This window comes from Alexandromys fortis, unplaced genomic scaffold, assembly GCF_014885135.2.
Source record: "Alexandromys fortis isolate MF-2015 unplaced genomic scaffold, M_Fortis_MF-2015_v1.1 scaffold_55, whole genome shotgun sequence".
In the NCBI taxonomy this organism is placed as follows: domain Eukaryota; kingdom Metazoa; phylum Chordata; class Mammalia; order Rodentia; family Cricetidae; genus Alexandromys; species Alexandromys fortis.
The window spans coordinates 8,485,813-8,499,111 of NW_026067936.1; the positions used below are offsets into that span (position 1 = coordinate 8,485,813).

General features: G+C 38.3%; 1 protein-coding gene across 2 annotated transcripts in view; it reads right to left on the reverse strand.

Moving 5' to 3' along the window:
* Wrn (WRN RecQ like helicase) overlaps positions 1-13,299 on the reverse strand; it is a 102,309-nt gene that overhangs the window by 86,768 nt on the left and 2,242 nt on the right. For both annotated transcript variants that reach the window (XM_050146690.1, XM_050146689.1), the window contains exons 2-3: positions 3,388-3,522; positions 2,671-2,783 (exon numbers count right to left, since the gene is read on the reverse strand). In XM_050146690.1, the coding sequence (XP_050002647.1) occupies positions 2,671-2,783; positions 3,388-3,483 (209 nt within the window). In that variant the 5' untranslated portion in view covers positions 3,484-3,522. The remainder of the gene's footprint in view (positions 1-2,670; positions 2,784-3,387; positions 3,523-13,299) is intronic.

Sequence of the window (13,299 nt, forward strand, 5' to 3'; positions counted from 1 at the left end):
TTGGTTGTTGTTTTGGTTTGCTTTTCCATAGCTAATAACATCCTTCACAAATTAAAGGACAAACAAATGACTGGAGAGTACTATAGAGAAAAAGAACGAAAATTATTAAACCTACAAAAAAGAAAACCCCAAGCAGGATAAGCACAAACCTCAGTACGCAAAGGTATTTCATATGAAATTGTTGAAACACTATGATCTAAAAATATATTTAATCACTTTTTTAAAGTTTTTTTTGTTTATTTGTTGTTGTTGTTGTTTGTTTGTTTTGTGGTGTGCTCATGCACGTGGAACTCAGAATCAGTTCTCACCTTCCACCATGTGCCTCTGGGGGTGGAACTCAGGTCCTCAGGCCGGGTGAGAGGCCCCGTTACCCACTAAGCTATTTAACTGGCCATGACGTAAAAATAGTTTTTTAAATTTTTATTTTTCTAGTTAGGCATGTACGGAGGAGGGGTGCATATATGCAAATGGGTACAGGTGTCTATGGAAGCAAGAAGAGGAAACTGGAGTCATAGACAATTGTGAGCCACCAATATGGACGCTGTAAATGCTCTTAATTGCTGGGCCATCTCTCCAGCCCCTGATGCAAAATCTTTAAAATGACCAGATGAAAGGGAATGCAAAACAAAGTCTGTCTTTCATAAAATGCACACAATGCTTCAAAACATTATATAATTATATAAATCACTTAAACTTACTACCCTGAGCTAGTCTTGACTACATTTGGAAACAACTAAACCACAAACCCTGGACCCATCTGTGAGCGACTTTCTTAATAGGATCATTTGATGAGAGAAGATTCACCCTAAATCTAGGTTATACTTTCTAGAGGCGGCCTACATAAAAGGACATAGAAGAACGCAGTTTTTGCCTGCTTACTCTCACTCTTGCTGGCTAGTTCATCTGTCTTACTGTTGAGGCATTCCTTCACTGGTGTTAGGACCCACTTCTTCAGGATTCTAATCTAGACTGAAGACCAGCTGAGACAATCAGCTTCCTGGAATGAGCAACTATTAGATTCTTGGCCTTTCTGTTGGGACGTAATCATTGTTTAACCAGAGAAACCACACAACCTGTAAAGCTACACTAATAAACCCTCTTCTAAGATATAAGCATTCACTCTATCAGTTCTAGTCCCCAGAGAACCATAGGACAAGATCTGACATACCATAACGAGACAAAAGGTAACATGATGAGGTTACTATGCAACCATACACAATGGAGTGACCTATTCTGTGAGTCTAATTTTACTCAGTAAATGAGCCCTGGAAATAACCAGATACCTGGAGTGGAAATAAGGGGGACACCTAAATGCTCCTTCTAGATTACATTTACCTCCAGGAGAACACTGACCAACAACTTCATTTACTTCTGCCTTGTAAAACTCAAATGTAAATAGATAAACATCAAAGGACAGTATAGTTATTTCAACTAATTCACTACTTCTCAATGTTAACTGCTTCAAGAGACTTAACCTGCATCACTCCAGTATCCCAGTTTTACAAGATGCTAGGATATGAGTGTGGCTAGGATAGTCACACTTCTGGTTGATATGTAATCCTCAATGCAATACTGCTGGGAGGGCAGGCCTAAAAAGAAGTGTTTGGGTTCTCAAGGCTCTACCTCCTGAAACAGACATTTTCTGGGGGAGAGTAGGCAGCTATCCAAAGAATGGGCTTAATTTCAACCCCTCCTGCTCTCTGCCACATTACAGATACAGTACAAAGGTCTCTTTCAGATGTCAACCCCATTCTCTGGGACTCTACAGCCTCTAAAACTGAAAGGAATAAATTTACTTATAAATTTACTACATGTTTGGGTTTTTTATAATTTACTCAGGCCACAGAATTTTGTTATAGCCCCAGACTATGAACCAAGACAGGCAAGTCTTAAAAGTACTAACAGTAATTTCTAATGCTCATTTTATGGACCATTTGGAGTAACTGTCACTAACTAAATAGAATGGCTTGAGAGATAGCTCAGCATTTGGGAGAACTGGTTGAGGACCTAGGTTTAATTCCCAACACCCAAATGGCAGCTCACAATTGTCTGTTTAAGGGGCTCCAAATCCCTCTTCTGGCCTCCATGAACACTATATACAGGTGGTATACAAACATACATCAATCCAAGCATCTGAACACATTTTAAAAAGTTAAAATAAAAACAAAATTTAAATAAAACAGAGAATCATAACCATTGCTTAATATATTGACGTTTTAGTAAGATATAAAACTATAGTTATAGGTCAAATAATATTTTTGTTTTTCCATAAATTGATAAACATTGTTCAATATTTTACCTGCACGTTACATCTCAAGCACTAAAAGAAATAAAACTTAAATAAAAGTAGAAAAGATTAGGAACTAAGAACTAGGTAGCTTACTAATTTAACTTAATGAGTTTCTTATATTTTAAAAGGAGAATGCAACTTAAATATGACATATGTAAAAATACTTCTGAAACATACTTCCACTTTTAAACTTAGATATGACATATGTAAAATTACTCCTGAAACATGCTTGCATTGTAAAACTTAGATGTGACATATGTAAAAATACTTCTGAAACATATTTCCATTGTAAAACTAGGCACTCATAAGTTTCACCCGTTATTACTTACAAGTATCCTATAAGGGTCTAAATTTAATAGCAAGAATTTCAGATCCCTTACCTAATATCCTGAGATAGGAAAGAGCAATCACTAGCTTCATAACTGTACACAATGGATCCAGGAAATTCTAAGAATGGAAGATCATCTTCAAGAACACTCTTCTGAACGCGGACCTTGAGTTAAGCACAATTCAAAATAGGCGCAAATAAATATCACAACAGTAGATAGAAGTCTTCACTGAAATAATAAAGCTGGTTGAAGAAATTCATAGCACTAAGTGTTACATTATAGAGTAAGAAGCCATAGGTCAGTGTAACAAAGGTAAAGCTGTAGAATTATTCATCCATAACATTCTATCTTCAAACTTCTAAACTTCTTCTCATAAAGACATTTAATTTACTCATTTTTTCCTAATAATTGCATTAACATCCTAGAAGCAATAATGTGGCCTTAAAATGTTAGCAAATTACCAGCTCTTGAGTCTCCAAGAACTTGAACTATGTTAACCAAAAATTCACCAACATTAATGTTGTCCAAATTATTATAGGAAATGGAATAAATCAATAACATCCACCATGAAAGCTAGATATAGAAAGAAAATATACAGTAGGGATTGTCACTTTAAAAACTTACGTAAAATTGAGTCCCATTTGCCTTTCAAGAACTTTGTCCTGTCTTGCTCACACCGTAACAGAAAGTTTACCTAAGCAATGACTTGAAGCTTAAAAGCAATGGGTAACTCGCTGCACAGCCATGTCAGCAAAATTTCCCACCTACCTTCTGCTCCTCTGCAGTGCAGCTTTTCTCCTGCACAGACATCCATGCAGGAACTCTCCTCTGCAGTGACGCGGCTTCCATCTCGTTTCCGTTCATTTTTTAAATGCCCTCTTTACAAATCCCGACAAGCAATACCTATGAACAGATGTGACAAACAATTGACAGAAAGCTCAGAGACCCCCCCACACATAGGACTGAAAAATGAAACAAACGCACATATCTAGTGTAAGATAGAACGCCCAGCCTCAAGAACAGAATTTGAATCACAGGGGAACAAATGTAGTAATCCAAGCTTATTAACTATGCATTACTTCTTCCTTTCAAAACAAAACCCCCTTAGATTGTTCACTCCTGGGTGGTCCCAGTTTGTGGTCCTTCTAGGAACCAGGTATTGCCTTAGGGTAAACTACTGAGACTCAGGCCTCTATTGAAAGACCCCCCGTGGCTGGGTCCTATAGAAAGATTGCTGACAAGGTCATTGTACACTCAAACTCACAGAGGCTGTGACTACAAGCACAGACCTGCAAAAAGTTAAGCCAGCCAAATCCATGCATGAATAGGGAGGGCCTTGTGAATCCCCCACCCTTTGCTAAAAAGCTATTGGCTGTTGATGGAGGCTGGGGAAACAAGAATAAGTTTTCTTCAGGGATGCAGACCCTGATATCTTAGGTGATCCTAAGTCCATGCATATATAGGCAGCAATATGGAAACTCAGTGTGTTGAAAGAAAGAAAAGAAGGAAAGAAGGAGAAACAAAGAAAGAGAAACAAACAAACAAAGAAGGAAAGAAAGAAAGGAAATAGAAAAAGAAAAAGAAGCACATGAAATTGGGAGGAGAACGGGGAAGGGCAGGATTTGGAGAGAAAATGGAGGGTAGATTTGATCAAAACACATTATAGGCATTATGAAATTCTCAAATTAATGGGAAAAAAAGTTAAGATCACATTCCAAACTAGTTAAGAAGGGGTAGCTTTTAATCACTTGAATTTTACTCCAACCCACACTACAACAAAGAGCTCAGGGCACGTTTTCTCCATTTAGAGCGGAGCCACCTTCTAGAGAATGGACACTTAATGCCAGTCTCAGGAGAAAGCTGGGTTTCAATGGATGAGCTGAGATTCCTTTGTTCCTAAAACCTTCAGCTAGGGTAAGGAAATGAACACCTTCTGTTAACATGGTAATTGCCTTGCCTAATTGCTTGAGGGCTAACTAAATAAGATATCCCAATTTTTTCTAATAGCATCAAAAAAGGGAGAAACTGCTAATTAAGTTAAACGACCAATATAATCCTTTCTAGTATAAGATAAATTTGTTACTAAATAACATTAATAACTAACATATTCAACAATCAACTGATAGGCAGTTATACTGCTTAACGTGCAAAATGTTTCAATAATTACCTAAGATGATTCAATATTATTTTGGTCAAATATGCAAATACTCATTTCTTAATAAAGAATGTAAAAATGTTTATTGCTCTGAAATCGGCTAACAAAATGTTAGGAAAAAGTACTTGAATATTTACGCTATAATTTTCATTTCTCACTATGGATCTTTAGAAAAATTTTACTAGAGGCAGTAAGGTTGCAGTGATTCTGAAAAAGAAAACCGTATGAAGATCACTCTGCACCAAAGGAGAAAAGCTGTCACAGCCAAAGTCTGCACGGGTGCTGAAGATTATGACGTAAAGAAGCAAGGAGGTAGAGTGGGAAGGAGCCTGGCTCTGATATTGGTTGGTGTTGAGAAAATGAATGCAAAACTGAACAGACCGAGTAGAGAAGGGCCCATCAATGCCACAAAAGAGCAACTTCCCGTAAGGATCATTTCCCTGCGGAATATACTTGGTCCACTGCCTCACAGCTTCATACCTCATAGTCTGTGATGGTACATGGTAGCTTCTAAATCTTTTTCTGGAAAAAGTGTAACAGAAGTCTGTCCCATGCACATATATAACCCAACTCTTGGGTCCTAAAAACATGGAGTAATCCCTGGTCAAAGAGCCAGAGGACACCATACCACAATGTCTGGGTAGGAAATGAACAAGAGAAGCAGCCATGGAAACGGACGAAATCAGATAGGGACTGGACCCACTCGGTTTAAGCAGCAGGGAACCAAGACTATGGAGAGCTCTGTGGATAGAGGCCCTGCCCTATGTGCACAACCACACAGCCTTTGGGTTCCTGTGAAGGCTGAGAAGTCAAAGCCCCAGGCCCTAGCTGTGGATTGCTTGACCTCCAAGGCTGCCTCACTGGCACGTGTGTTAACTGCTAGGTGGGTGTAGGAGCCCTGGCCCAGGCCGATCCTCCCCCGGGTGGTGCACGGCAGGGGAAGATGTGAAAATGAGGAGACCCACACACAGAGTGCCTGATCTCCCAGATTCCTTCCCCTTGCTGCAAAGTTCTCTGCTCTGCTTGCTTGCACCAACTGTCAACCCCAGGGGACCCTAGGCCCCAACCCTCGCCAGGACCTCAGCAGCTCTTGGCCTGCAAATAAAACAAGCTAAGCTTTAAAGTGGATGCAGTCTTGGAGTTGACAAGTTACTCCTGGCTGGCAGCCTAGCCCCTATCAAACAATACAGCACCACTCTCCACAGTGAGAAGATTAAGGAATGAAAATAGACCCCCAAAGAGGATCCACAACCCACTCTAGACTTGGTGGGTTTCAATACGAGCTTCTCTGTTTGCCTCTTTGTTCCTTTCTTTAACAATAGTTTTAGTATCACCTTTATTTTTAAAAGCTCTATCGTGTTTTATTTTTTTATTAATCTTTATTTAATTTTTTATATTTTTCTTTACTTCATAATTGGATATTGATTTTTTTCTCTTCGTTTTTTTTCCTTTTACTTAAACTTGCTGTCTGTTCCTTTGCTTTATTATTTTATTAATAATAATTTTCTTTTAGCGATTCCTTTTCAGCAGTCTCACTTTATAGCTCACGCTACAATAGAATTCCCTGTGTAGGCCAGGACTACCTTGAACCCACAGTGATCCTTTGGTTTCAGCCTTTTAAACGCTGGGACTGCAGGCATGAGGCAGCACACCAGGCTCTCTCGGGAATTTTAAACTTCGCAGCTAATTCCATGTGATTTTGCACTTCCTTTTCTATGATTACTACCACCACAGCAGTTGTCTTTTAACTGACACTGCTTTTGCTTCAGAGTTGTGGTGGTGGCGTGTTTTCTCCTCGCTCAGCACTTCGAGAGGCACGCGCTCACAGAGAAGGGTGCTCATTAAGTGACTGCCACCATCTAAAACCCAAAAAGTTATCTCTCCAAACAGACGCAAACTGTAATACGGTTACACAAGAGATATGAAAAGGCAAGGGATATAACCCACAAATATGGAAATGTTAGACATGCCTGATGACTTAAAACACTGGTTCTAAAATCATCAATGACCCCAATAAATACATGACTAAAATAAAGATGCCAATTCAAGACTTAGAAAATAAACTTGGCAATTTGAACAAAAATCAGCAGAAAGATTTTAAAGAAGAAAAAAAATGAAAATTAAAAAGTTTACCTCAAATAAAAAAAATACCAGTGAAAAACTGAATATATTACAAATAGACTATACAAAGCAGAAGATTAGAAAGTTAAAATAAGTTTGAGTAATTATTACATTCAGATAGCAACAAATAAAAAGCAGTAAGCATGATTATAAGACTAATGACACACTATTAAGAGATTAAATCTGGTATATAGAAGAAAGAACAAAGACATAAAACCTATTTATTATATTGTAACAGAAAACTTCCCAAAGCTAAAAAAAAAAAAAAGAAATAGACATTTAAGTATAAGAGGCATATAAAACCCCAAATACACACAACCAGAAATATCTCTAGTTCACATTATAGTTAAACGTCAAGAGTAAGGACAATAGGAGGAATGATGGAGCTGAACAAGAGAAGCATCAAATTACTTACAAAGACAAATCTATGAGAATAAAATTGGACTTATAGCCAAAATCATAAAGGCTAGAAGATAACAGACTGATATATATCAAGCCCTGTAAGATTAGTATTTTAACCATCAAAAACATTCTTTAAAATAAAAGAAAAAGGGGCTGGAGAGATGGCTCAGAGGTTAAGAGCACTGACTGTTCTTCCAGAGGTCCTGAGTCCAATTCCCAGCAACCACATGGTGGCTCAAAGCCATCTATAATGAGATCTGGTGCCCTCTTCTGGCATGCAAGCATACATGGAAGGAATGTTGTATACATAATAAATAAATAAATCTTTATAAAAAATAAAGGAAAAACACCTTCAATGATATGCATAAACTAAAATAACTATACAAGCATCACAAAGATAAGGAATACAACATACAAAAGAAGAAAAAATATATAAAAGATAATTAAAATAAATATCAATAAAATAAGTAAGAGTTAGGAAAAGAATAAAATGTTACTACCCCAGTAAACAAGTAAGAGTCTAATATAGAAAGTGGAGAAATTTACTTAAAATAATAACTCTAAATACAAATAACCTTAGCTCTCTAACTAAAACATTCAGAATCTCAGAATCAATGAAGGAATTTAGCTCAGTAAGTAGAGTACCTGCCAAGCATACAGAACACCCTGAGTTTGATCTTCCAGGCTGGGGAAGGGGGCGGGAGGGGGGGATTCAACTGTTTGCTGTCTGCAAGAAACTCATCTCACTAGCAAATATATACATAGACTTAAATAAGTGCAAGGATGGAGAAACAATATTCTAAGCAAATAGAAACCAAAATTAAATCAAACAGAAACAGCTATGCTCACATATGACAAAGCAGACTTTGAGTCAAAATTAAAAGGCATAAAGGTCACTACATAGTAATATAGAAGGAAGTCCACCAAGAAGACAGAATGATTCTAAATGCACATATGTGTATGTATGTGTGTGCATATGTGTATGTGTATAAAGCATTAATATGCCCAATCTCACAAAAACACACATATACACACAACTGGATATAATGGGATAAGCACATCTAGATCCAGACTGCATAACTTTAATACCCCACTCTCATCGGAATATAGATAATTCAGACCAAAATATCAGCAAAGAAATTTCAAAGAAACTGAGACACAAATCAAATGAACAGACTTCCATAGAGTATTTAAACCAACAGCTAAAGAATACACATTTCACTCAACAGTCTAACGAGCTACCTTCAAAATAAATCACATTTTAGACTCTGTAGTGGTTTGAAAGAAAATGGCTCCAAAAGGGAGAGGCATTATTAGGAGGTGTGGTTTTCTTGGAATGGGTATGGCCTTGTTGGAGGAAGAGTGTCAGTATGGAGGTAGGCTTTGAGATCTCATAAATGCTCAAGCCATACCCAATGTCTCAGACAATTTCCTGTTGCCTGTGAGTCAAGATGTAAGAACTCTCAGCTTCTCTAGCACCATGTCTGCCTACATCCTACCTTGCTTCCCACCATAATAATGGACTAAACCTCTGAACTATGAATGTGTCACCAGACTTAAATGTTTTCCTTTATAAGAGTTTCCATGGTCATGGTGTCTCTTCACAGCAATAGAAACCCCAAGACAGACTCCAAATTTAAATAAATAATAAAACAACTGAAATAACTCAGATAATGCAAGAAAACTACAATTCAATAGCAAAAGTAACTACAGAAAATATACAAGCATGTGGATATTGAATAATATTTTTTGAATGAACAGTATGTCACTGAAATTAGGGAGAATGTAAATTAGTGCAGCTACTATGGAAACTGGTTCAGGGTTCTCCCCCCCCCCCCCGCCAAAAAAAAAACCTAAAAATAGAACTAAAATATGGTCTAGCCCTACCACTCCTAAAACATACTTGAAGGAACGAGAGTCCACATGTAATAGACTTTACAATTACGTGTATCATAACAATATTCACAACAGCCACATTATGGAATCAGCCTAGATATCCATAAACAAATAAATGGATAAAGAACATGTGGTGATCCTAGTTTGCTTCTCTGTGGCTGTGGAAAAACACTGAGCAAAAGCAACCTGGAGGGGGAAAGGGTGTATTTGCCTTATAGGTTACAGTTCATTATCAAGGGAAGCCAAGGCAGGACCCTCAAGACAGGAACCAAAGGAGAGACCTTGAGGAATGCTGCCTACTGCCTTGCTCCCTCTGGCTTGCTCAGCCTGCTTTCTGAGAACACCAGAAGACCACCTGACCAGGAGGGGCACTACTCAGTGAACTGGGCCTTCCCACATCAATCATTAATTTAAAAATGTTCCACAGACTTGCCCATAGGCCAATCTGATAGGAACAATTCCTCAACTAAAGTTCCCTCTTCCCAGATGGCTACAGCTTTATACCTTTAATTACAGCACTTGGGAGGCTGAGGCAGGTAGATCTCTATGAGCTCAAGGTCAGCCTGGTCTATGTAGTGATTCTGAGTCAGCCACGGGTTAAATAGTGAGACCTTGTAGCAAAACAAGTAACAGAAAACTAACCAGCACAGTGGTCCATATACACATAACGTAGTATAATTCAATCACAAAAAAAAAATCATATCATATAGCGCTAAGATCAGAGAAGACAAATATTGTGTATTTCTCTCCTGTGCAGAATCTAAAAGAGAGAAAAAGTGACATGAAATAGAAGGGCTATTCGGGATGAGGAAGACCACTGCAAGGATGACAATAAAAAGACAATGGTGCTATATGACCAAAACACATCATAACACGTGTGTGGAGTGCATGTATTAATATATAGCTAACAGGTATTGAAACCAACCATTATACACAATTAATATATGCTAGTAAAAAAGACAAAAACAATATGGATACAGATAGAGATATCAAACCCAGACAAAATAAACAAGGAATATATTTTTCTCAACGCTTAAATCTCAAAAGTGCTTAGACATTGATTAGTTTCTTAAATGATGATTCAAAGAAAAAAAATGAAACTAATTTGCCCAATACTTCCTTTTTTTTTATTCATTAGTCCTGAGTCAGAGTACTGAATTTTAATATGAATCTATTCTCTTTCTCTGCAACTACACACAAACTCTGTGTAGGAAGCTTCCGACTACAATCCAAAAACCATTGCTTTATCCTCATCCAACTGCTCATGTAAACAGAAAGGAACACACACAACAAATCCAATGACTACTAGGTTGATAAGACGGGGTAAGTAATAGAATAAGGTAACACAGAAAACTTATAAACCAGAGCAGCTGAAAGGCTTCAGCACTGCAGTTTGGTTATCATGGCTTCTAATCTCGGTTAGACCATTTGGATTTCAGCAACACAATTATCTTATTTTTACTGCAAAGCAACTTCCAATAAAACCAGTTCCCCGAGCTGAAGTGCGTGGCAGGTAAGCATGAAGATCAGAGTCTGCACCGCCGGTACTACACCAAAAAGACAAAAGAAAGCCGGCACTGTGGCAGTCAGTCCTGGAGCAGTATTGACAGCAGGGATCCCGGGAGCCTGGTGACCAGACCACATTCGTGTGCAGGCACAAACACAAATGTGCATTTTAAAGTTAACACCTTTTCACATTCGAGTTTAGTGAGGAAAAATGATATTTGCGGGAAAAATAAATGGACCTGGGGAATATACTATTAAGTGAGATAACATAAACAAAAAGAAAAAAAAAGCCACACGCTCTCGCTCACACAGAGATGCTAGCCTATGATATACACGCGAACATCTCTAAACAGGGGTAAATGTGGGCAAATCTAAAAATCTAGAAAGGAAACCACGAGAGGGTAATACTAGGCGATGAGGAAGGATGGAAAGGAGACAGCAGAGGGAACGCAGAGTGAGGAGGGAGGAGTCTGGAGGCGAGAAAGGCAGAAAGAAGGACTGAAAAGACAAAAGGCAAGAGAACCACAAAAACTCTTTATTCAAATGCATTATACGCTGATTTAAAAAATAAAAATAAGAAACAAATAAATAAAAACAAAAAATCTGATCTTGATTTCTTTTAATCTGTTATATTTACATATATTCAGAAAAAATGAGACTGTACACATTGGCTACACTTACTAGCAACTAGTATGCATATACATGTTTTATATACAAACGTACTGATTATTTTAAAGATATATAAATAAGAATGAGACAGGAATGAGAAAAACAGAGCAACCAAGAAATTTATAATAAAGTTCTCATTAGGTTCCTTAATTAAATAGATATGAAGACTTTCACTAACCTATCATAGGTTTTGTTAGTCTCAATTTCCCTCCAAACAGTCCAAATTAAAAAAAAGAAAAGAAGATCTAAATAAAATTACCTATTGGCACTCAACCATGGTAGTCAAAGCAATCTGAGTACTAATAGGATGGTTTTGGAGATGCCTATTTCCTGTCAAATATTATATAAGACATGGGTTTGTATTAATAAGGGCCAACTAAAATAAGGTACGAATGTATATCAATCAATTACAAGATAATGAAATTACAGGGCTAGCAACAAAGAAAAAGGAAAAGGACTCTCCTCTGCTCTGCTCTCCCTCCTCACCTCACCCTCCACTCCCTCTCTTCCTTTCCTCTCCCTCCCTCTCTTCTTCCCCCTCTCTCTTCCCATCTTTCTCCAGTATAATGCTAAGGAGCTGCACTGCCCATAAACCAGAAAGATGTCTTGACCTGAACTGAATCCATGGCACAGGGAAACACTTTATAACTGAATTTCACCGTCCAACTAAATAATTCATTATTTTTAATGAATTTCCTCTGTTCTGTGAGTAGCTTTAGCAAGTCAGCTAAAATCCATCATTATAAACTGGGAAACAGCAGAGAAAGTTTTCAAGTAAGTCCATTTAAAACTTGCTTAGGTGTCTACTTTTCTTCTTATATTTATTACTCTTACTTCACAAAGCCTGAGATGAAAGTTTATGGGTCTCATTTTTAAGAGGACATTCATAGTTGCCTAGACAGCATCCATTCTGCACTAGACTCTCTTTATCACCCCAATAAATTTAATTCAGATAATAAACAGTTACCTACTAAGCCAGGCCCTGTAGGGGACCCAGTTGGCCAAAAGGTGCCTTGCACAGTGACTCGGAAACTCGGGCCTGAGACCAAAGCCATTGCCTGCATTTGGTTTAAGAGCAAAATACATGATGCAAGTCCAAACAGACACAAGAAGAGTTTTGGAGATTTCTAGGACAATTTCTAACAAGAAGTCTTGCTCTTTCAAGGAAATGACCTACCGTGATGCTTCTATTTGAAAATGTAACGCTGAGACCTTCTACAACCACTTTGCTGCCACGAATGAAGCCTGCATGGGGTAAAAGCCAGAAAGTAAAACCAGCACACAGAAGACAGCAGAGATGGGAAGAAAGCCTTGTTGGCGAACTTTTAATTAGTCCTAATCTCGCTATGGCCTTCAACTTCCATCTTAAGAGTACATTTCCTGCCCAAAATGCCACTTTATTCCAGTAATCTGGACACTGGGGAGGCTGAGGTAGGGTAAAGATCACTAGTCAAGGCCAACTTGGGTTACATAGTGAGTTAGTTCCAAGGCAAGTAAGACCCTGTCTCAAAAAGAACCAAGGGGCTGGGGCAAGACTTCAGTCAATGCTTCAGTCAGAGCATGAGCACCCACATAAAAATAAAATGAGAGCCGGGTGGTGGTGGGGCACGCTTTTAATCCCAGCACTGGGAGGCAGAGGCAGGTGGATCTCTGTGAGTTCGAGACCAGCCTGGTCTACAAGAGCTAGTTCCAGGACAGGAACCAAAAACTATGAAGAAACCCTGTCTCAAAAAATCCAAAAAAATAAAAATAAAATAAAATGAGAAATCAGACAAGGGAGTGCCCATGTGTGAACCTGAGGCAAGGGAGGCAGGGGCCAGGGCTCCAAGCCCATGCTAGCTAACCAGGCTAGCTGGATTAGTGAGCTCCAAACACAGTGTAAGACCCTGTCTCAAAAACTAGCGTGAAAAGTGATCGAGGATCATAGCCAA